General features: G+C 35.1%; 1 protein-coding gene across 5 annotated transcripts in view; it reads right to left on the bottom strand.

Annotated features, from left to right (window-relative positions):
* LOC124174689 (WD repeat-containing protein 47) overlaps window positions 1-25,832 on the bottom strand; it is a 102,058-nt gene that overhangs the window by 8,402 nt on the left and 67,824 nt on the right. For 4 of the 5 annotated variants that reach the window (XM_046554075.1, XM_046554072.1, XM_046554071.1 and 1 more), the window contains exon 6: window positions 1,857-2,053. In XM_046554075.1, coding sequence (XP_046410031.1) covers window positions 1,857-2,053 — 197 coding nt within the window. The remainder of the gene's footprint in view (window positions 1-1,856; window positions 2,054-25,832) is intronic. The other variant, XM_046554073.1, reaches the window with a different exon arrangement.

Below are 25,832 nucleotides of genomic sequence, written 5' to 3'. Positions count from 1 at the left end.
CTAGATACTCGACTGAAATAAAATTGAATTTCTCGGCAATTGCGTTATATGCTCCGTTTGGCATCAAGGCTCGCGGAGAGTCGTTAAAGGATAGAGGCTCGAGTTGATTTTCAACGTTGTTGTTGTTGTTGTTTTATCTATTTATTTATTTATTTATTTATTTACATATTTTTTTTTTTTTTTTTGTTTCGTTTCGTTTCCCTTTACTTTATCCTTTTCATTTTACATCATTTCACCTATAAAAGCAAGCGAGGAGCCGCTAGACTTGGCTTAACGAGGAGAATTGCATTCGTAATTCGACATGCACATCTTTTATTGCGATATGAAAATATCTTTTATTCACGTTTTTTTATTTTCTGTTTGTTATTCAAGCCTCATTTTTACGAAACGTTTGCGAAAATCGAGGCAGAAGGCCGAAGCAACGACTTAATTTGAGAAAATCAACCGGACGTTTTGACACCGAAGAATTACGATCGTATCCTGTGAGAGAAATTGCACCTCGTACGGTACGAAATGATAAATCGTATTCTATACGATTACACGTGTGTATTACAGATGATCCAGATAGATCGAGTGTATGTCATGTATCAACAACAGGATACATCTGATAAATCACCGAGTCTAAAATGCAGTACGAAACGAAAATCTGGGTCCGACGATTTGTCTTAAAATAATTCACATTCGTCAAGAGATTTTAATCTCTGCTCCAATGCTCGATAAAGAACGTGAAAAAAAAAAAAAAAATAAACACGGGTGTATACATTTCACTCAACTATCATCGAACACAATAAATCACAATCTTTACCGCTATAACACGGCGTTAAAACTGATCAGAGAAATTATTGGCCACGGTTGAAACTTTCGCCGTTGCGTATTGTCGGGTGTTCGCTTTGAGTGTAAATATCACGTACGTAAAGCACTGTTTGAAAAAAGAGTAAAAAAAAAAAAAAAAAAAGACAACAATTACCGTTTCTCAATAACAAAACCGCCGCAATTAATTTCTGGCGACAAAGTAATCGTTTGTAATAAATGGATGAAAAAAAAAAAAAAAAAAAATTGGAGGGTTAATCGACCGTTATATATAAAACAATCGCCTATATGAAATATAAACTGTATACGGGGCATTCCGCGTCAAAGCAAAGGGTCATCGGCCCAACCCCCTGAGATTTTGATGTTTTTGGTTTGTTTCGTTGAAAAATAATCCCTCTAATTTTTCGAATTATTTCAGACATTTTTTAAAAGTGTGGCGACATCATGAAGTTAAGATATATATCTTATTCACACGATGATGTATATTTTTAAAATCGGTGAGACGTTTTTTTTTTGTAAAATCAGGAATTTGAAAAAACACATTTTTGTGCCACGGTTTTCAAACGGGATGAGAATCCTCGATAAACTCTTTTCTTAGAATTTATTTTTAAGGACGGTTTTTATTTAGCGAAAAATAAAATAAATAGAAGCGCCGTTGTGGTAAAAAATAAAACAACTATTTTCTTTTCGTTTCAAGAATAACAACGAAGGAAACGATGGTTGATTAAAAAAAAAATAATAATAATAATAACAATAATAATAACAGAAAATCGTTAACCAGAAACTTTGAATGAAATACAGAATTTATTTAGGGAAACTGCATAATTTTTTTTATCATATTTCAATGTTAATTTCATATAATTATGCACTTGAAAGAAAACGTAGGTGAAAAGTATAGGTAAGGAATAATTTGGAAAAATTAGAGGTATTATTTCGGACCGAAAGAAACTAAAAAAAACCGTTCTGCATCAGAATCACCAATCCGGAATTGCCCCGTATGTATAAATTTACGATAAATAAATAATTTACAATTTAACATAACTCACCGAACGTCGCTGAGTTTCGGATAAGCGCATATTCTTAGTGTCTTTGAGTTTGAGCCAACGGCGTATAATTTTCCATGCGGGTGAAATTCGGCGCATCTTACAGCCTGAACATCCTCGAGAGCGGTTACGGGAACAAATCTTGGACGACCTCCGCTGCTGCTGCCATTGCTGACGTCGAGGTCGGGTCTCGGTTCCTGCTGAAAATAGACGAGAAAGAAAAAAAATGAAAAACACAGTTAACGAAAAATGCATAAAGAAAATTTAAACACGCACGTATAGTTGTAATTTCGTAGCGAAACGCGGTGCGGAAATCGAGTTTAAGGTGAGAAAGATTTTACAACGGTGAAAGGACGAACAACCGGTGGAATTAATTAATTAAAGTTTAACAAAGAACCACTGAATATACCTACGAACAAACAGCAAACGCGTCTCGTGTACACGCATATGGCGTTTATCAACGGCATAATCGAAAATTGAGTATACAAAGTTGGAGGCGGATCGACTGTAATCGTTTCTGTAACTGAAACCGCGTGCCGAGAGTTTAAACTGCAAGGCTGCTACTGACAATGAATGGTGTTTGTAATACAGGCGAGGGAAGTCTGAACCGATTCGGGAAGACGGTGATCGAAATCGCCTGGAATTGCAACAACTCGAAGATGCAATGACTCTACTCTACTAGAGCTGAGTTGTAAGATTTGCTGTATAAAACCGTCAAGCTATGACGATGACGAAACGACTAATGGAAATAGAAAGTCGGACCTAACGCTGAACGGAATCGCTTGGAAAATATTCGTACTTTAGCCAATTTAGCCGATTCGAGCAGCTGTTTTTAGGAATGTTGGAAAATTGACTGAGAGAAATTTTTCGTTACGGTTACCGCTCGGTTATTATTTATTTTTATTTTTTACCACAATAGAAAAATATAGTTCTAGGTAGAAAATGAAAATTAGTTATCTAGTATCCGTTGCTGTTCTTTCTCGTTACGATCACTGTTGCTAGATTTTTTGGCAACTGTTGCGAAAATTTAACGCTCGCGCAACGATAAATTGACGTTAAAGCATTGTTTAACTAAAAAAACTGGAGTAAGCCTCAGAAACTGATTCAGCGTTGCAATAACCAAAAAAGGATCGACGATAGCGCAAAATGGTTAAGCGTGTCTCGTTTTTCGTTATTCCAACAATATTCAAACAGTTTTTTTTTTCAACGATACCTGTTTTACTCAATTTTTCTAGTTACTGTAACAATTGAAATTTTTCACAGTGTGGTTAAGAATAACCTAAAACGATCTGATCACGATAAACATCGACTGTATGTATCGTAATTCACGGGGGGAGATGAGAGCAGAAAAATGCAGAATCCGATCCAAATTTTTTCATCGTTCTCTGGTAAAATGTGTACATATTAACAATAACGTTTAAATACTGGTTCAAAATTGCGAGATAATATTACCGCCTAAATATATACAACTAATTGATGTGATTAATATTTAAATCGTACAATAATTTTTCTCGTCACAGTTGAAAAATTCATTTTCACATCTTCAAAACAAGAGTCTTTAAATTTCATGCATGCATTATTGATTATTATAAATATACAAAAATTCTCGCCAAGATAATAAAAACGTTGTATAAAGTACAATTAAAATTAGTACAGTGTGTATACGTATAACAATTATATTTACAGTCACGAAAGGACTGTTAAGGAGGTTAAATCGTGAATATTACGTTTGAACGATCGTCCAACCGGCGGAGCTTTTACTTTTGAACGTTAAATCTCGGTAATGTGAAGCGCGTGTAAAGTGTGAAGCGAAAGAGAAAAATGACTAAAAAAAAAAAAACTTGAAAATTTAAATAATCTTCTACGCTCTGCGATAATGATAATGACGATGATCATGTTACCTGATAATATAAATTTGCTTTGCAAATGCGTTAACTTTTCGACGTTTCCTAAAACCGTACATCAAACCGCGCGCACGCGCAAAGCAAAGCAAAGCAAAGCAAAGCAAAGCAAAGCAAAGCAAGCTCTATAGTTTTAAAGTAATTTGGTTTAAAGTTACAGCTTTGCTCGTTCGGTTCAGGCCGCGATCGTTTCGCAAAATTAAAGCAATAAAGTCACGAGCTCATCTACTTTCACCAATTTACAGGGAAACTCGCCTCGCACCGGCAGCTTAAAGCCACCGTACGTCGTCAGACAACAAACTTTATTTATTTATTTAACTTTATTTAACTATATAAGTATTGTACCAATATGGTTCCATTCTTTGTCCCTTCGAGGTCGCACCGAAAAGCATTTCTCTTTTTTTTTTTTTTTTTTACAAGCTTTTTTTTTATACAAATTTCAAAACCACGTCAAATATTAATTTTAATCTACACTGTTTCATTATTTTTAGTTTATTTCGTGTAATATATATCTATATATATCTATATATATGTTCGAAAATATATATATATATATATATATATAGCAATGAGGCCGAAGTTTGCAACGTTAATGTAGGTACGTATACGGTAGGAAAGAAAAAAAAACGTCGTTACAAAAATTACCATTTTGCTGTTTCAGAATAAGTGCAGTCGTTGAATTTCAAAAAATTCTCAGTCATTTGACGCTGTATCGCATGGTTTGCTTGATTTGCGAAGTAACGAGTTTTTTTTTTTTTTTCTTTTTTCGAAAAATGCAACAATGCAATAACGTTACAAACTTCAATCTGATACATACTACACATACTACGTACGTAACATGTTTACTAACTATACTGATCGGTCTTATCTGAAAATGGGATAATAATGTCTTCCATTCGCATATTTATACGTTGTAAGTGTAAAATATGCAGCTATCGTGAAAAAGTAATTGAAAATTGAAATAAAATAATATACACGTATGCACATAAATACGTAAAATAGACGACAACGTTCGATTTTAATCATCGGATTGCACGTGATCGTTTTTTTTTTTTTTGTACACCCGCAGAAGAAGATTAATAATTGAGCGTGAAATCACGTATAATGTACAATTAACCGAGGTCTCGATTTGTTATTTTCTTTCTTTTTTTTTTTAAATTTTTTTCTAGTTTTTTCCTCGTTGAATAAAATTTCTGTTTCGCCCGTAATACAATAATATACCTATAGACGAATTACGGCGAAACTATAAATGCCACGGCGGCTATATCGTGACGCAACGTTACGTATTAAGTATAATTTTATCGCACAGGTTGACATTTACAACAAGCTAGAAATGTACGGGTGTTCGATTATAAATTTAAATTCGTCTTAGAACTTACGGTCTGAGAAGATGCAGAGCCACGCGTGCGCGTTCTTGGTACGAAGGTGACAAAAAATAAATAAATAAACAAATAAATCAAATGAAATAGCAAAGTAAAAATTGCTTTAGAGATCGTTTGTGTCCTCGCTTCTCGTTGGACGATCATCATCATTGTCATTATCATTATCATTATTATTATTATCATTATACTGCTGCGGGATAATTTTACAGTGTTATACATATATATTAATATGCCAGACTAACGATATAAGGTGTGAGAAAACAAAAAACAAAACTTGTCCTACGATTATTTTATAGACCTGGCAGAGAAAAAATTGTTTTTTTTCTTTTGTTTTCTTCTCACCGTGAAAAACGATCTGCTGGAAATTTTTCTCCATTTAACCTAAAGTCCACCTTTTCCGTAAGAAAAATTATTGTTGTTGTTGTTGTTATTATTATAACGATTATTGTTATTATTGTTGTTATTGTTATACTGTTAAAATTATAATCATCACGCAAATAAGTCACGAAGGCTCGACCGCGTTATCGGATTTTAACGCTTTCGCGAAGCTGAAAAACATCCGTTAAAATTATTACTACAGTGGGAATCGATTGAAGGAGAATTTTTTTTTTTTTTTCAGTTCCATTAACAAAAGTCAAATCGCGAAGACGGATCAACCGGATCAGAAAATCCTAGCGAAATTTGTTGAATATGCAGGTAGGAAATAGAAAAAAAAAAAAATTTTACTGATTTTGTGCTAAAAATATGTGCATTGCTAATCATTACATCGATTGACTTTCTTAAACATACGTACATACGTTTATGTACAAGGCGGGATTTATTTTCGATCTGAAATGTGGATAAGTTTAAAACGCTGTTAAAAATTTAATTATTATCATCAGCTCAATGTACAGGGTGTCCCAATTTAATAAACGCATTACGTTTTCAGTTTCGATTGAAAATTGTGTCGTATAAAAGTTTTGTGGTTCCGATCAGTTTCTTTTTTTTTTTTTTTTTTTACAAAGCGAATAACTCGTGAGATACAGGAAAAAATCAAATTCCGGAAGACACGGAGAGGTCGAGACGCGATGAATAGAATCACTAACGCGTACAGAACAAATCCGAGTGCAATCCTTTCGAATCCACCTTCCCGTGTCTTGCAGAATTAGATTTTTCCATCTATCTCACGAATTATTCACTTTGTATATATAAAAGAAAAGAAACAAAAAAAAAAAAAATTGCCCGACAAAGTTGTACATTTTCGATTAAAGAATATATTTGAGTTTAAACAAAAATGTATGATTCCAATTTTGAATGAAATTCAAAAGTTAATAATTAGCGAAATTCGAATATCCGTTGGAAAATTGTTACTATTATACATATACAGAGTCTTCTGAACTGGATTAAGTTTCGGAGATGATCGTGAACATATCTGCCATATATGTATATTCGCGACGAGGGAAAGCGTTTCGATATATATATACGTATATACGATTCTACGAACAGTTATTACCAATCTGTCGATATTATACCGTCGCTAGGTTCTTTCCATCTCTTCGACTCTCGTCGTTAAAATATTTTACTTTTCACCTAGTATTACTATACAGTTCTCGAACAGCGATTTCACGGTTTCTGAAACCTGATTTAAACCGCTGAAATAAACCGTCACAACCGATCTGCGTACAAGAATTTTTATTACAAATCTGTTGATACGATTATCCACGTTTCGTCCCAAATATTTCTCACAGTTAAGTTGTATCGTTGAAACGCGGAGGGCAGGAAAATTTTACAGTTTTATAAACAATTATTATTTTTTTTTTGTTTTCAACTAAAATCACCGAACACCGAATATTTGTGTCTCAATTATTCAGCGACATTTCTAATGTAATTAGACGAAATATCTAGCCGATATTTTTGATCACTTTGTAGTTAAATCGTTAATGAAATATCCGTATAACATTGTCGTTGATTTCCGGAATATGTCGTTCGTAATATCAGCCGATATTGAAAAAAATATATATATATAAAGATGCTTGCATAATTTATACGCCCCGTAATTAAATTAGTGTCTAATTCAATCGGGTATTTTTATACCGACAGTAAATGATGACGAATAAAGAATTGTTCGGGGAAATAATAAAAATTTAATCGAAAAACGTCAAACTTTACCAGAAATATAAAAAATTATTCAGTTATACGCGCATGTAACCTTTACCAACGGATTATACAATATTTCCGTGAGCATAATCTTGTGTCGGCAGCTGTTAATTACCGCGCCTTTCGACTAACGCATTTTGCGCAACTTCCGGGTTCAACCGAGAAAGTAATCTTTACGCGCGTGCGTTTGTTTATTATTTTATCCCTGGTTGAAAGGTCGAAAGGGGTAAAACTCCGTTCGCAATTGGAAATTTTCATTCGTTAGCATTCGTCGGATACAATAACAATTGCGCTTGACTTCCGTAAAAATAAAACTGTCAATTTTCACTATAAAAAATGAAATATTTCTCAGGGGCATTTCACTGGTTTTTTTTTTTTTTTACCACAATATAATATATCCAGCCACATCGCTTCTATGAAAGAATAAGCGAATGACAAATTCGAACGATCAATGATTTTGTTTCACTGACAATCAGCGATCCCATTTTAAAATTAGACGACTCTGATCGAGATTTTAACACAAAGATTTCACTTTATTACAATTACAATAATCAGGACAAATATAATGCCGATTGATCGGCGAATCCGACTGACAAATTCTGATGTTTAAAATCCGGTATACAGTGAAATCTATCGAGGTGATGTATCTGGGTTGCGACATACTTTTTCAGCCACCTTTGCGTAGCGTTTATGCATATATACATATACATATAAATATAAATATATATATATATATATATACATATATATATATATATATATACATATTGCAATAGCAGCCTTCAGAAAGAAGCAAATGATACATAATAGAAACTTGGAGAAGATGCGTAACTAGGTGTGTAAGTATACGTACACACAGACAGGGTAATAAAATCTTGCTCGAATCACGTACAACCGTGATAATGATGTTCAAACTCTTGCCGTGTTTGTATACATAAACATATATATATATATATATATATATATATATATATATATATATAATACAGCTTTTATAAAAATTACTGTCCTGTACTTTGATTTTAATTTCTTTCCGAGTCCAATATTTTCTCTCAAACGACAACTGGTTATATAATACAATTCTTTTCGTAAATGTATAGAAATACGACATGAATTTCAATATGTTAGAAAATAAAGAAATATGTTAGAGTTTATGATCGATGATTGCAAGGTTGGTAAAGAAAAGGCGAATTAGAAACGCGTGTCTGAATAATTAGAATAAAAACTGTATGTACGTATAAACAAACAACGTACGATTAAAGGTGACTTCAGCTTTCGTTGTACTGTAAATATTACAATAAGTGTATGATAATGTAGAATCGGCTATGATAAAAATAATCCGCTGATTTATCTCGCGTTCGCGATGCGTATCAGATTCCATAATCATTCGACGCATCTGACCGCGGAACAAATAAATGTCCACGCATAGCATATTATACACATATACGTAAGCATGTAAGTACGAGTTGACGATGAACGCTCGCATCGTGAGTGAAAAAGCCATAAAAGCCCCGCAAACTTTACTTTCGCTATTCATCCTAGTAAGACGCTTCTGCTGCGTAGCAAGCTGAACAAGATATACGTTGAAATGTCAAGGTGTAACTGTATATAAGGCACGCAAACGCGATGAATACTCTAATTAATTTTTTAAACAAATATGCATAAGAGTTCACTCGATTTAAAGCCTTGTTTAACTAAAAAATTAGAGTAAACCTCAGAAACTGATTCAGCGTTGCGATAACCAAAAAAGTTCTCAAAAATCTGCAGAGCAGCTCTCCTCCACCTTTCAGTTGCATCGAATGACCTACAAAATAGCGAGTGTATGCGTGTGTGTGTGTGTGTGAATATTTTACTCATGTATAGACGCATGTAACCTGTTTCAAGAGAGTCGGTTCACGTTCGGATAATTATGTCACGAGGAGAATCTGTCAATGAAATTACCACACGTATGTCATATATATACATAGATATATCAACTAGGATACGCGAATAAGGCGCGTGTCACACAAATTATCATTTTGAAATTACGAGGTATAAGTTACGTTACAGTGAGATGAGAAAATCGACGTATACAGATAAATTTATTCTCCGGTATTATCCCGGATCAATTTTTAAACTATTGTACCTACATAGCGGACAGAGCGTAACGCGTAAATCAATCTAGGTGGGTTGTAAACTTAGCGAATCGTGCAATCATCGCGTTAGGACGATTATTAATTGTTCAGAAGACAATGATATATGGTGTAATAAATTTTGATTAAAATGAGAAAACGTTTGCAGTCAGAACAAACGGATAGGTATGATAATTGTAAAGGTAGGTACTTTTTAATATCACGGTTATTGTTGTACATTTCCGTTTTAATTGGTGAAACACTTTCTAAATTGCACAGAGGGTGATAACACCGAGGATAATTATTGTCTAAATAGATTCGCGAAACGCGATCGGCTATAAAATATCTTGGATGGTAAAAATTAATGATTTGACGTACGGTTGTTGACTAACAACTTCGTACAATCACGTCATTGATCCTCGTACATATATAATAGACATATATCGCAATTAGTGAATGCTTATATACACGCGTAAAATACGAACTCGCAAAAGAATGAGGTTGTGAAATCGCTTCCACAAATATATAACATACGTAGGTGAAATAAAAGAAGAAGGTAGGTTTGAAGAGTAGAAGCCACTTCTTTATACGTACCTCCTAATCGTCTAATCATTATACCAGCGTGCGCGAAACGAACGGTAGTTGAAAAATCAATTCAGGAAGCTTGCTTCTACGTGTTGGTAATTACACGTTGCGTCTATCAAACATGGCCGATACATTATAGAAAGAGGATCGAGCAATTAGAGTCGGAGAAGATCGTTCGCGTGTACCGTAGACTGAACTCCCTTCTTCCTTGGTGTATGCAACGCGACTCCTCGATTATCAAAGTTTGAAAAACCAGAACGATACAATATCAGCTAACGAATTAGTAAACTGTGTTAATTACCTCTTCAATAATCAAAAACCGGCGCAACGTAGCAATAAAAATGCAACTGTGTGAGGTTACAAGTTTCTTTTCACCTCCAATTACACACCTCATCTATTTCCCGATCGGTGAAAGGAAGGCTAGAGATATATATATATATATATATATATATATATATATATATATATATATATATATATATATATATATATATATATATATATATATATATATATATATATATATATATATATATATATATATTCACGAGAAAGAATAAAGGAAAAGATAAGAAAACCGATCGATACTCAGAATCGTCATCACTTTGAATGACTTCCGAGCTTCGCGTCGAGCTTGAGTAATTATTGGATCCAGACATCGTCAAATTTTTGCAACTTCGAATCGCACGGACGTCGAGAAAGATGATTGAATATTTTTTTATTTTTTTTTGTGTCAATCTGACACCATCCGACGTTCAACTTCTAAATTGACCAGAAAAATTCTTCCATGGTTGTCCAGATCGGTCGACATCAGTGAATTTCAACACCGCCGATATTTCACAAGTGTATTTAAGACGAATATAACAAACCAAGTAGCTTCCTCTCCTCCTCGGAGTTTTCCCATCGCGTTGAAGTTTGTCGATACCTTCTTCGATCCTGTCCAATTTCCCGCTCTTCTCAAGCCTCTCGAATTTGGCATCGCGTCCGTCAACGTCGAGTAAATTTTCCATGGATCTCCTGCCGTGAGAAACGTTCTTATGAGGATTTGCCAAGCTGTTTCCGTTCTCGTCGTTGTTGCAGTAATCCTCCCACTCGCTGACCTCGCTCCTAACGTCCTCGAGGGACCTCGTCCTCCCTACGGAACACGTGCACGGAGGTACAGCGGTCTGTCTTCCGGCACCTCGAAGCCTCCCACGTATCCCGGCTCCATCCTGAAGGACCATCATCTTCGGGGCGATACCCATCGACGGTATGTGAATCGGTGGCGGTGGCATGGCGTTCCGATACAGAGGCGTGAGGTAGTAATAGTCCCTGCCCTTGTTTTGGGCACCTCGCGGTGCCGGAAAGTAGTTGTAGTCGTGTGGTGGCATCCACTGGGTCATTGGTTCAACGGGAACCGGTCTGTAGCAAAAAGAGGGACCCCGGGATGGTGGCGTCCTGTACATCGCAGGCCAAGGTCGATGCTTTCCGTCGGTAGCGAACCTCGGGTCCATCCTGGGATCCATGATCCTAAGGTCACCCATGACGAGAATTCGTCAAATCGAGTTCCTTCGATATCTTTCGTACCGATCACTCGTCACTTCTGATAGCCGATGAAACCAGCTTCGATATAATCACGATTCGTGGATTTTAAAGTACGCGTTTGTTCGCCGAGAGTAAGACTGGACAATTGATCACATTATTCCTGTGATCCAAAGTATTCACGATCAAGGTTGACCGTGTCCCGAACTCAGGATCAACAACTTGCACATGCTGTGTCGAATCATCGACCGATCAGCGGATCAACGAATCGAAATTGAAGTCCTCCTTTCGTATCAATCGACAATAACGATCTAGGTACAAATAGGCAAAGTTTCTTGTCCGGAGACACTGAGGAGAAATCGAATTACAGACACACTCCGTTAAGTCACTCGGCACGGTTTGATTACCGATTTTCGTTTCTTACTTTTCACTTCACTTATCGATCTCACACTGATCACCTCTTACACGATTCCTTCTTTACTCTCGATCTCAGTCCAATTGTTCGACGAAACCAGTCGCACCTTGGAATCGATCTTGGAACTAAACGCACCCGTAAAATCTTTACTCCACTCACACCGTCGTCCGACGCTGTTCGGTTACAGAGGACAAGTGTATTTGGAATCGCAAAGTAGTCAGGGTACATGAAGAGCCTCGCTTCTACGGCCGACCCACTTCTTCCATTTCCCCCTCCTTCGTCTACCTTCTCCTCAACCCCACTCTCGGGATTTTATCGCGATACTGAAAGCATCTTCACTCACTTTGTTCGTGTTATTACGCGAGCGTGTCTGGGTATTGGGTATCTTATACCATTGCACACTGTGAGGTACATTCGAAAATCGAGAATCTTTACTAATCGTAAGAGATTGAAAGCCAAAGGAAGGATTCGAACATCTTCGATCATCGTTCGTTCACTCGTCTTCGCTTATCGACAGTCGTCTCGATTTTCTTTTTACTTCTTCCTCCTCTTTTAGAGTAATTTTATTCAGGTTTCCTCCTTGTGTAGATACAGTCACAATTTCTTATCTTCTTATTCATCTACTTCTTCTTCTTCTTCTTCTTCTCATCTATCCAATTTTTCAGCATCGTTTCAAGTGAAACGTGATCCACCCGCGTCGAGAGAAAACGTTACAGATTCTACTCAAAGTGCGTCGAGAGAAAATTGGTAAACAAATTGATTGGACACTCGCTTCAGCGGATTATAAGCTTTCACTGCAACGGCAGCACCGTGGAGATGAATTATTTCGAGAAACGTAGATCAGCCCGGTGAATCCGATGCTGCAGTTAATACAAGCCGAGCTACTGCGGTATAGAAACTAAAAGCTATTATTCCCAGGAAGTGAGAACCTGTAGGCGGAGTTGTTTGTTCGTTCAGCAATAGATTCTACACTTTATACATGGATTTTACTCGAGTTTGAATTAACAATCGAGCTCGATGCATTTAAGAATAAATATCTGCACGCACTTTTACTCGCTTTGCAACATGAATTTTTATTTATATAATTTTTTTTCTCTCTCTCTCTCTCTCACACGATCAACTTTTACTTTTTGATCTCCAACATTAAATGACATTTTTATGAATCGTGCGATTATAATGTGGAAAAAAACAAACAAACAAAATATTCGAAACTACTTGCTCGGGGATTTTTAAACCCGTTTCGAAATGGTATCAAAATTAAAAAAAAAAAAAAGAAAAAAAATCAGCAAATACTCGTTGTTTTGGATTAAACGAACACAGGATTCGTGGTACTTTTTTTTTTTTTTTTTTTTTTTTTGCATTTGTTTTTCAAGAGAGAAATCTAAAACAAGATTTTTCTTTATTCTTGTTTTCTCTAATCATCAAATAATATACAAACATGTTCGTTCACGCACATATACCGGGTGGTGGTGGTGATGGTGACCCTCATGCTGTCCTGTTTTTTGTGAAAGTAATGCGTCTAGTAATTTGAACACGGAGAGAGGGAAAAAAAAAAAAAAAATCCGCGACTTGTAAATTCATCATTATTTACAAAAATTTGAACTCGATCTTGTTCAAATTCACGTTTTAACTCACAACATGAGTCTGAAATTCATGATTTCTGTGTATACTTTCATCGTTCAGCGATTTAACTATCATTCATTTGATCGTAAAATCATTGATGCAAAAAAAAAAGAAAAAAATGGGCCAAGAATCTGATAAGAAGCGCGATTGACTCGACTTTGGCATCCCTTTCGCTCGACGATAAATAACAAACGAATATATTATATTCTTCGGCAAAGGGAGCGGTAGAGAGTCTGCGGCAGCGTTATCGCGAAATAAAGAAATGAGAGCGTTTTAATGACATGTTATTACGCTGGACGCGACGTCGTAAATGCGGCATGTTACACGCTCGTACCGATGGGACGAACTGCATCCGCTGTGCAACTAGATCCGGATGATATGTGCAGGATGCTGAGAGAGCTCGACGAAGATTCAGATCAAGAAGAAGAAGAAGAGGAAAAAAGAAAAGAAAGACCCGATTCCAGTACGCGTTGAATTCTCTCTTCTTAGCGCTACGTTCCATTTACAACAACGCGTATTATGTATATGTTTTATATATATATACATACACACACACACACACACTAGATGAAAAAGACAACTTTCGACGACGACTGCTCGAACCTTACGAATATAAGAGACAAATAACGACGACGGTGTATTTTTATTTATTTTTTACCCTCTCGATTCAATTTCAAACAAATGGGTTTATACACGGCAAACATCGTGTTAAAAATCCGCGGGTTTACGTACGTTCGAAGAAAGTCGGCAAACGGGAATAAAATTAAGTAAAGTGAAATAAAAAAAAAAAAAAAGAAAGAAAAACAAGTGGAAAGAAGGAAAATTAACGCCGTCGTATCATTGCCGGATGTGTGTGCCGAGTGTGTGTGTGTGTGTGTGTGTGTGCAAGAAGAAGCGCGAAAGTCTCGTTTCGACGAAGGATCTTTCGAAAAATCGAGTATTCCGATGATGTGCTAGTTGATGTAGTACCCTACATGTATATTGTAAACACAGAGGCGGCGGAAATATCTCGGAAATGTGAAAGACGAGACGACAATTCCGTAAAATCGTACAGGATGTTGTATCAGGTGTGTTTGCACACTTCTCTCATCACTTGTCAATTTTTACACTAACGCATATGTTCCAAGTCGACGGTCACTTTCACGTTGTTCGCAAGTCAATTCCAGGAACGAAAACTATTTTCTTTTTTCATCAGATGAATAACGTTCGATCGATTCGATTTCATTCCTCGAAAAAAAAAAAAAAAAAAAGAAAGAAAGAAATGAAAAATCTATCGCACGGTAATTAATCGTCATAATTGATGATCAATGTACTCGAGATATTCGAAAACCGCTGCGAATGCACTTTCGATCGGATCGTCGGAGTATCAATAAAATGGGCGAGAGGGAAGATGAGAGATTGGAGATTTCTCGTTGTTCGAATTTTGCAATGACTATTTACAAAATCTATCGGACAATTCTCGGCTTCTTCTAACGTACCTGCACAAATTTTACAGTTTAAAAGGTTGGAGAATGCCCAAACTCGTCGTTTGTTTGTTTAGCGTTCAATGTTAATACAACAGTTATCGATGTTTAAAAATTTGAGTCTATACGAGTCGTGGTCTGAATTTTGTAGTAGATGTTTGGAGAATAACATGTACTGAGAAGAAGCCAAATCAATGGCTTGAAACTTTGAAAAAAAATTGAATGTTTATTTATTCAACAAGACCTACATTTCCAATATTTTTTTTTCTACGCAAATAAACTTATGATTCTTACTTAACTGCGAAGCTGTGCCGTAACCGGTCAAAATCTCGAAATTGCGTCATAAAGTAATTTAATACTTTTGGACGTCTGAGGTGAATATTTGGTTTTAAATATTTCATTTTAGTTAAATATTTCAGAAGTCAAGGAATCCGATTATGGCGATAAAAAGTTTTTTTTTTTTTTCGTCCACGCATTTTTGATCATTTTCTCAAATAGCGTAATAGAACAAACGATCGTTTTTTTTGTTCTTCTTCAGCACGAATTTTCCTTTCGAAAAACATTAAAACAAGACCAATTTTTAGTAAAAATACGCAATTTCAATAATTAGAAAGTCACTTTTCTAATGTAAGCTGAAGTTCTCAAAAATCCTCGAATTTCATGCAATAAGCAACAACAACAACAACAACAATAATATTAATAAGCAGTAATTTCGAAACAAGACAACCTGTATCGTTATTTTAGTAAACCATTGAAAAATGTTCCCTACAAAATTACTCCTTAGTAAATAAAATACGAGCTGAAGAATAACGCTGCTTTGACTGTAATAATGAATTTCACCAGAGGTCTGATCAGATTCATCATTGTCTGGTATAGAGAAGGTCGAGAGGTTGAAATAATGGGAATTGTAGGCCATAAGCCTCGGCACGACGAAACAAGGAGCTCACGATTAACCGACATCTTTTCTTTTTTTATCATTCTTTCTAAATACCAGAAAAACTGGATTAGGTATCCTAATATATATATATATATATATTTATATACCAACCTGGGTAATTTTGGTAAATTTCTACACATGTATTCAAACTACAAATCGGGCGCTCTACAACAACGCGTTGAATAATTTGGGGTAATTGCTGAGGCAGCAAATCTGTCACTCGCATTCTTTGCACTCCAATTTACATATGACACGAATAATTGATGCACGCTGAGAAAAATTTTATTTGTTACAGTAATTAGAAGAATTCAGTAAAACAGGTATCGTTAAAAAAAACTGTTTGAATATTGTTGAAATTAGGAAAAACGACGTACGCCTAACCATTTTGCGCTATCGTCGATCCTTTTTTGGTTATTGCAACGCAGAATCAGTTTCTGAGGTTTACTCTGCTTTTTTAGTTAAACAAGGCTTTAACGTTAATTTATCGTTGCGCAAGCGTTAAATTTTCGCAACAGTTGCAAGAAAATAAACAGTAACGGATACTAGAGTTTTCGGTAACAGCTAGAAAAGTAATTTTCAATTTCTACCTGGAACAATATTTTTCGATAGTGGTAAAAAATGAAAATAGTCAAGGACTGAGCGGTAAACCGGAACTAGAAATTTCTCTCAGTGCAATCACATTTTTTACCGTTGTCCTGCATTTGCTGAACGAATTGAATCGATCAAATTTCGGTGTCGAGTATTCGGTGTATTTTCATCTACATCGTGGATTTCACGGTTTGGAAAAATAGAAACAAAAAAAAAAAAAAAAAAAAAAAAAAAAAACAAAAAGAAAATAATTAAACGAGAGAATCGGACTTTCACGCTTGTACAAATTTTACGTTAAACAAGAAGAAAAAAAAAGAAAATAAAATACAAACCGGACAAGCGTCAGAATGAAGGTACATAAATTAGCCGAAAAACCATAAAAGAGTGAAAACAGGTTTGAAAGTGGCAGGTATACCAGGTACGTAGGAATTCTGTTCTAAAAGCCTGCGTATACAAAGCAGACATTTTGTCACGCCAGTTACGGCAATTAGGTACTCGAAATAATTGTTGTACATACGTACATCTGACTACGCAAAGTGTTTCAACAATTTGGTGCCGAGTTTAAACATTAAAAGAAAAGTGAGGATCGAGACTCAGCTTTATTGAATTTGCTTTAACGAATATCGAATACTTGTGCGAAATGTTGGAAAATAAAAATCACAATACAATTCGAACGGTGCAATTTCTAAACCAATTTTACAACAAAATGTACACATGTATGTAATGCATGCAGCAGAAATGCCGGTAGTTTAAATACGTTTCACGTGCAATTTTCATACCGCAAAATTTATCTGTATACATGTATTTATACATACAAAGGTACGCTATCTGTTTATACGGACAAGGAGAAATTACGCGAATTATGTAAATTATAGGAAAGGAGGGGTGAGGGAGGAAAAAGTGGAAAAACTGAGCGTCGCGGAGAAAGAAGAAATATTGTAAAAGCGGTGCAGGTTTAGATATTTCTAGGTAATTGATGTGAACCTCTGCAGCCGATACAGTTATAAAAAGCTGTCTTGCACATCGTACAGATATGCGGAAATTTTCTACGGTACCGATGGTATTTGATAAAGTATGGATAAAGTCACTGTCGTGAGCGAAATGCGGCTGGAATTCGCTAGTTCATCATATTCCGTTGCTGGGTTGCAACAGTCAGGGCCTCGATTTTTAAATTAAGGTCGTGCAGTACTCCTACCTTTACCGACCGAGTAATCTCACCCCTTTTCTTCCTATGTTCAATAAATAAATAAATAAATAAATAAATAAATAAATATATATATGTGTGTGTGTGTGTATATCCAACGATTAATGGTGTGAAATGGTTTTTGAATCTGCATACCTAAACACAAGTATATACATACAGTGCGTTACTTAACAGATCGTAAACTTTTGTTAATCGTGTAAAACACTGCAGTTTCTCTATAATAAATTCAACCCAGAAAGTTCTGCGAACATTTGGTAGTGCCGAAATTACGAGAAAATATATGCACGTATAATATACGTAATAATCTGTCTAATACCCATAAATCATCGTTAAAGAGGCGGCTTGTTATACGAGATTACTTTTGATTGATTGAATGTATTATAATAACGAGTTTTGCAAACTAATAAATCTCGAATAACAAATTTTGATTTCAAAACAATGTTTGTTCAACCTTTTTCATCAGATTATCACCATCGTCAGCTTGTCGTTTTCTTTATTTTTTTTTTTTTTTTCATCTTCATTGCAATCTCTTACGTTGGAACAAGCGTGTGTAAACGTGAACTATGGCGCTAAAGCTAGACGAGGAGAAAATATGACTCGAGGATACCAAAATTAACATAGAAATTGCACGCACTCAGGGAACTCGAACTCGAACTCCAGGTCACTGGACGGAAAAGGACGTTAAACTATATATATATATAGATAGATAGATATATATATATATATATATATAGATATACAAGTGAAAGTTATACCAGAGTTGGAGAAATGAACGAAAGACAAAATTTTTATTTTTTTTTTGCAAGTATTTCAAAATTATTCATTATTACGTCCAATTAAGTCTACTTTATGATTATACCAGGTCCAGATTATCTTTCTTTCTTATTCAATCACGTTCTCATGTTACGTTAATAGTGCTCAATACGGCATTCGGATTGATAATCGCCTAGCTGTTATTACGCATTTATACCATAATGCAATACGACAATTTGAACGTTGTTAAAAGTGGTCGAAATCTAACAAGACTCTCTCTAAGAGTTTCTGCATTGCAAGCGTATCGATTCTCACGTGTAACGAATAGAAAGACCGGAGTGAAGGGGAGAAAAAATGGGCAATAGTTAAATTAAGCCGTAGCTAAATGCGCGAGTTGAACGATCCGTGACGGTTAACGAGCCTAGAATGCACATGAAATTTTTTTTTTTTTTTTTTTTTTACATACATACACAGACGCGGGTGTAAAAGGTGAAGAATTGTAAAATAGAAAAATAATTCAATTACGATATAATTAAGAAGATAAAAAAAAAAAACGTTTATAGATAGGTATCGATTGAATAATAATCAAAGTTAAATAATTCTACATTTTTATTCCTCTTTTTCTTTTTTTCTTTTTCCTATTCATCTTCGACATTTGGCGGAAGATATAAAATGTTGAACAATAAGAAAAAAAAAAAATGAATGCAACACGCTTTCCTAGATCAACATCGTGCATCCTGTGCATCGGATAATAAATCGATCGTAATGGGATAAAAAGGACAACGACGATAGTTACGAACTTCCGCGATTCGCGAAGTAATTTCAACCAAGGTATGGCCTGAATCGTGCACCGATTTAGAAATTAGCTTCGGTTGGAACGCCCTATACATGTACCTTATATCAAAGTTTTCAGAATTACGAGTGCGTTACGCTTTGCAGTCGATAGCGTGACGCAGGGTTGTTAAGTAGATAAATTCATACGTGTAACCATGTACGTAGTACCTCATACATATATGGAGGTAAAATTTTTCATAACGTAGCTTGAATCGTAGGAAAAAAATTAAAAGACAATAAAAAATTACCGTACGCATTATCATGCAGCAGTTACTATTCAAATTTTACATGCACCTATGGATACACAAAGGTATAATTATATTTATACTTGTACGCAAGTATGGCTTGAGTATTGTTAGAAAAATTTTTTTTAATTGTTATTACACAAGCATCTAAGCATCATAGTCATTATGCGAATTTAACACAGGCGGAAATCGGTTTGCGAATTTGGCATCAGTCACGCCACGCAGTTGATAGAAAATTAAACGTGTCATAACGGTGGGTAAAAAGTTTCGATAATCAGATATTACAATAATTGGAAAAAAAAAAACTGCAACGAGAGAAAGTATCCAATTTTATCAATTATTTGCTCAAAGTATAATTATCGCGATAATGAGAAATGCCGTGAGATGTAATGGTCGTGTTTTAAGCCTGCTGCCATTTATTGCATAATCGATTATCGCGCAGATTTTATAATAATATTTCGTACTTCAGAAAAAAAAAAAAAAAAGAGATGCAAAATTTGCAATCGAAGATATCGTTTCGGTGTCTGTTCGATTTGAATACTTCGAAAAATCTTTAAAGTTTTGAAATTATTCGTCGTTATTTTCTCCATTCGAAGGATAAATTGTTCGATCTTCGCCAACGGAGACGAAGTGCAACGCTGGTTAAGAATCAAGACCTGCAGCACCGACTGAGATCTGTTTTAACGACTTTCGTATAAATTATCTTCCTACGAGAATAGATCGAGCGATCTGATTTACCGACTGCGTGACCGAACCGACCGTCGGTAACGTACCGGTTGAAACGATCGAGATTGATCGAGTACCGAAAAAATGCGAACTGCCCGCAATGAATAAATTACGAATTCAAATTGATGCGATCTTTCAGACTTGTTTTGACGCTGTCCGCCCACATTTTGAATATATAACCTACCGACTCATCGCCGTAAACAACCGAGGAGAATTTTTAAGATCGATGGACCGACCGCGAAAAGTAGCCGTCAACAAAATTAATTACAATAATTATAGCGCTTATAGTTGCGGATCTACAATTCTAGTTGGTAGAGTGTGTTTTATACGAATGTAAAGGTGTGACTAAGCGTATATATAATCGATTCACTGTTCAACCAACACCCGATTGGTTTCACCTACGGATTATTATTTATTGATTATTTTTTTTTTTCTTCTTCTTCTTCTTCGACAATTTTATTTTTTCCTCACTTCAAGTAACGTCAACGACGTGAAATCCGATTTCATACTTCACGGCTGTTTTTGGACAGGGACAGCCGTTTTTTTTCGACGTCTTCGTTCTTCAATTAAAATTCGTCGCGTGGGCAAAAATCGTTAACGATAAGTCTGCTATTATAACGCGACGAAAAAAATTCACCGCTGTTAATCATCTAACAACGTGCGAAAATCATATCTTACAACAGGAACAACAAAATCAATCAGCGATCCTTTTTTGGTATCGGTATGAGGGCGGATTGTAATTGTGATCCAATCTGCATTAATCGAAGAAGAAAGAAGTAACGTTAGGACGAAATCATAAGGAACATAAAACAATTAGATTGAAATTTGAGACTGTGATCGATTGCACAAGATTCGTTCTTTCACACCATATAATATAAATGATTGCTCCTGCGTATATAATACATATTTTCCAACGTTCATACAACAGACCTCCTACGACTTGTATGTATATATATATATATACTCGTAAGTGAGAGCTGCGGTTTATAAACGCTCGTAAACAGTATTGCGAATAAAAATGCAAATTCCATACGTCTACCTACGGTTTACCATGTTTGGTTATTGCTCGATACACTTGACGGTAGAGGTTAAAACGCAGTTGAAACAAAACTTGTGTAATATTTATGAGACGATGAACATCATAGGTATTATAGTACCTGAATTATTATTATTATTATTATTATTATTATTGTTATTGCAATTCTCTAGTTTTTACAAGTAGTTCGAGAGAAGAAGAAGTTAACTTGAATACATTTTCGTTTCTCTCCCCTCATTGCGATATTATAGGTTTTGACATTTTTTTCTCAATATATATATATATATATAAAAAAAAAAAAACTTTCCCACATTTTCAAACGATTCGATTAATTATGATTAATAATTATAAATCACCGTGAATTCGACGATTGTAAACGTGTTCGTGGAATGTTGAATCAACTACCTTTCGAAATAATTAAAACGATCAAGGTTAGGGAAGTGAATCGAGAATGAGGAAAAGAAAACCAAAAAAAAAAAAAAAAAGAGGCGATCAACACGAAAAACGAAATACCGGCTTGATTGATCGGGATGAAAGTAGTAGCATAGATTGTTACAATTTTTTGCCGTTTTCTCTATTCGCCGAATTTCTCTACCTGGAAAGTAGAGTTTTGTTTTTAGATTATCTACGTACAAAGATTCGGCATATCCTGCGGAAGTATCTGCGGAAAAAACAAGAAAGTGATTCCTTCAGAAACGTTGATGAAAATTTCGTTTCAAATTTTATAGATACATTTCAGGATAAAGATATTTGATTATCGGTACGCTCGTATTGTTTTTTTTTTTTGTTTTTTTTCTTGTCGATTACAAAAAATAAAGCAACAAATAATCACGACGTCTGAGACAAATTTCGAATAAACGATAGGCAAATAAACTTTACGAACGGCATTTAAACATCTCACGAATTTTTGCGCATCAGGATAATAAAACATGTAATAAAATAAGAAAATTTGATAAATAAATAAGTAAATAAATAAATAAATAAATGAAAGTACTTGATCATCGTCAATCCTATCGGCTGTTAAATATTTCGCGTATTCGGTATTATTTTTCCGTTCATTAATAATACATCTGCACGTTCATCTGACAAAACTGATCCCTCGAAGCTATTAGAAAAGAATATCAATATCAATTCAATGCAAACGACGTTTTCTGCCGCATGAAAGTTTGTACATAGACGTCCATATACGGTATTCGTCATGTGTAACAAGGTCGTGTCGACGATGCAATCGCGTTAAATATAATAATAATTAACCGTTGCGCAATTTCCACGGCAGATAAATATCCGAGCGTTTTCTCTTCACGGATTGATACGGAAAAGAAAAAGCAAAGACGATGAAGTGAAAAAGAAGAGAAAAAAAAAAAAAAACCGCCACGTAACGTAACTTTCACCGAATGAAATGAAAAGAATTTGCAAGAAAAAAAAAAACATAACAATAATTACTGATTAAAAATTGACCAACGATCGGTTTTCTGCCTATTGGTAGGAAAAAAACAGAAAAAAAAAAAAAACGAAGGAAAAGAGAGGGGGATTTTATAAAATCTGGCGCCAAATTTGGCAGATGAATTGGCGCCGGCTCGTTAGTTTTGAATAAACAAACCGAATCTGTGTCAAGTTCGGAAGGCGGAGACTGTTTATTGCTGCTGCTGATGCTGACTCATTTTTCAAGTCTCTCAGCGATCCTGATCCGAGATAATCGTCGAATCACATTTATACGCCGAGATTAACGATGTACCAAAGACAGAGCTTGTCGATTTCACGGATTTAAGAATCGGATACGTTTTTTGCATCGGTACTTGAACTTTTGTTCAAAGAAACTTTGTTCAAAAATCGTCGCTGTTTTGTTTTTACATTTTACACTCGCTAAATCGACGATAAAATTTTTTAAATTTAAGAATAACGCGTTTCTTTCGATCTGCATTTTGCGATCGTTATTAAAACATAGCGTAAGAAAGATTCGACGATTTCCCGCGTAAAGGAAAATTTTCAATTCATATGAATTGCGAGTTCGCAAAGTGCAGCGAAAATAACGATAAAATCCTTTCGGTAAATCGATGAATTATTTTACAATCTGCGGACAATTGCTAACGGAACGAATTTCAGGTAATCATTGTTTACTATAACCGCAGCTATTTAATTGAAAAAAGACAATTCGAGCTCTACCGCATTTACAGCGTTGCAAAACGTCTGAAAACTGGTACTTGCAAAACTATATTGCACGTAAATTGACAAATTAGAAAATAGTCATTTGACGGTAAAACGTAGAGAGGTGAATAAAAACAAATAAATAATTAAAAAAAAAAAAAATACATATATATATATATCGCAATGACAGCAAAGTTGATTCGATTATTTCAAATTTCTTGATCAGAAAATTAGACGACGAATCGAGTGAATTTAAAAACTACGCTATAATAAATATGAAAAAACAAAAAAAAAAAAAAAATACCAAAACCACAAAGAAATTAATTTCCTTTCAAATAACGAAAACTTGCACGTGCAATGATAAATAAATTCCTTAGAATCGAAATTCTTACCTGATACTCTAACGAGTCGGGTGATATTCCGTCGTTAATATTAAAATCGTAAAGATGTTGACACGGCATTTGTTTGTCAAAATACGGAAGTCCTCTCATTGTGAAAAGAAAATTATCCCCAAAAAAGCTGTGCGATATTCACAAAAAATCACGGTTTTCGAGCTGATCGCTATATCGGAGGAGATCGATGATCTATGATCGATGATCGATGATCGGTAGATAAACCGGAGTAAAATAGAACTGCCCACGTATCTCTCGAGATGTTTATATCTCACTGACAAGAGGCATTGCGGCAGGTGACCCGAACCCCCTCCCCCTCCCCCCCCCCCTCGTCAATCGTTCGGCGTTCCAGCAGCACAAGTCTGAATGTCTCAAGTGTATATAATATATATATATATATAATATATATATATAATATATATATATATATATATATATAAATAATGAAATGAGAATACCGGCTGGTAAAGAGAGTTTCGCGATTTCTGCGGTGTTGCAAGACTTTAAAAAGCCGCGGCAGAAACGGAACGGCCATGCGGCCAGCGTTTACGTATGGAACATTCCACGCCAATTCGTGCACCCAAAGGTTTTACCCTTTGACCTGTTACATTTGGCGCGCGATTTTTTCTGCTTCGAAAGGAACTCGGTTTTTTTTTTTTTATTTCTTTTACCATTTTTTTTTATGACTCAATTTGAATCTTCTTTAATTTTTAGAAACGATTTTATCGCCGGCGACCAAAGTTAAAAATTTGTAAAAATTACGAAAAATCCCGAGTCGGATATAAAAATTTTCGAGCTTGAACTCGGAGTGGGCCGATTTTCCTTTCTTACCGTTATCAAACTTTTTCCAAAAAAAAAAAAAAAAACCGTAAAAACAAATTACAAGCGAAAGTCGTTTTATTACGGATGGTTGCTGAAACATTTTTATAGATTTTTTATTCCTTTTTTCTTTTGACAGTAAAAAAAACACAATTGCAAATGATAAAATGATTCCGCAAAATATGAAAAGATTTTTCAAAAATTCCGTGTGACGTGTAAAAATGTTTCAGCAACCATCCGTAATAAAACGACTTTCGCTTGTAATTTGTTTTTACGGTTTTTTTTTTTTTTTTTTTTTTTTTGGAAAAAGCTTGATAACGGTAAGAAGGGAAAATCGGTCCGCTCCGGGTCCAAGCTTAAAATATTTGATATCTGACGCGGGATTATTCAGCATGTTATCAAATTTTGAATTTTGATCGTTCGATAAAAAAAAAATCGTTTCTAAATATTGTAGAAAATTCAAACTGAGTCAAAAAAATTAATAGAAAAAATCGCGCGGCAAATCCGAGAGGTCAAGGATAAAATCGAGGTCGAATTGGCGTGGAATGCCCCATATACAATCGGAATGAGAAGACAACTTTCATTTTCTTCTCTCAGCACGCGACGCCCGCCGCACACGCGGCTTCTTACTTTAAACGTCACTACCGCATTTATTTATTATATCTACCTATCCTACCGCAACGCGGAAACTGCAGTGAAAACCCGCCGACGGTGAGGGTTTACGGTAGCTTTATATAAATACGCAAGAGAATAAAATAAGTAACAAAACAAAGGAAGTAAAAAAAAAAAAGGCAAGCTAAAAACCGCGAACTTCGAGGCGTACAAGTAACAAGGAATTGCAAGCACGACTTAAACATCGTGTAATAATTACGATTATATGCATTAATGTTATTACGGAAATATATTATTCGGATGCGTATAATATTTGTACGTTGTATCTGCAGTAATTAAAAATCGGGTCGCAACGGTGAATTAAATTCGAACAATAGCGGAGGTAGGTGGACGACATACCGAGTTAAATGGATTTATGGTAATACGAAACCGTGACAAACGTGTAAAATAAAACCGCGTCAACGCAACTGCACAATTTACCGGTATTATCTATCCGTATGATAAAGTAAGGTTGGTTTTTTTTTTTTATTTTTTTTTTTTTACTTATGACA

This window comes from Neodiprion fabricii, chromosome 2, assembly GCF_021155785.1.
Source record: "Neodiprion fabricii isolate iyNeoFabr1 chromosome 2, iyNeoFabr1.1, whole genome shotgun sequence".
In the NCBI taxonomy this organism is placed as follows: domain Eukaryota; kingdom Metazoa; phylum Arthropoda; class Insecta; order Hymenoptera; family Diprionidae; genus Neodiprion; species Neodiprion fabricii.
Note: the sequence above shows the minus strand (reverse complement) of the source record. Positions and strands in the feature narration are given on the sequence as shown.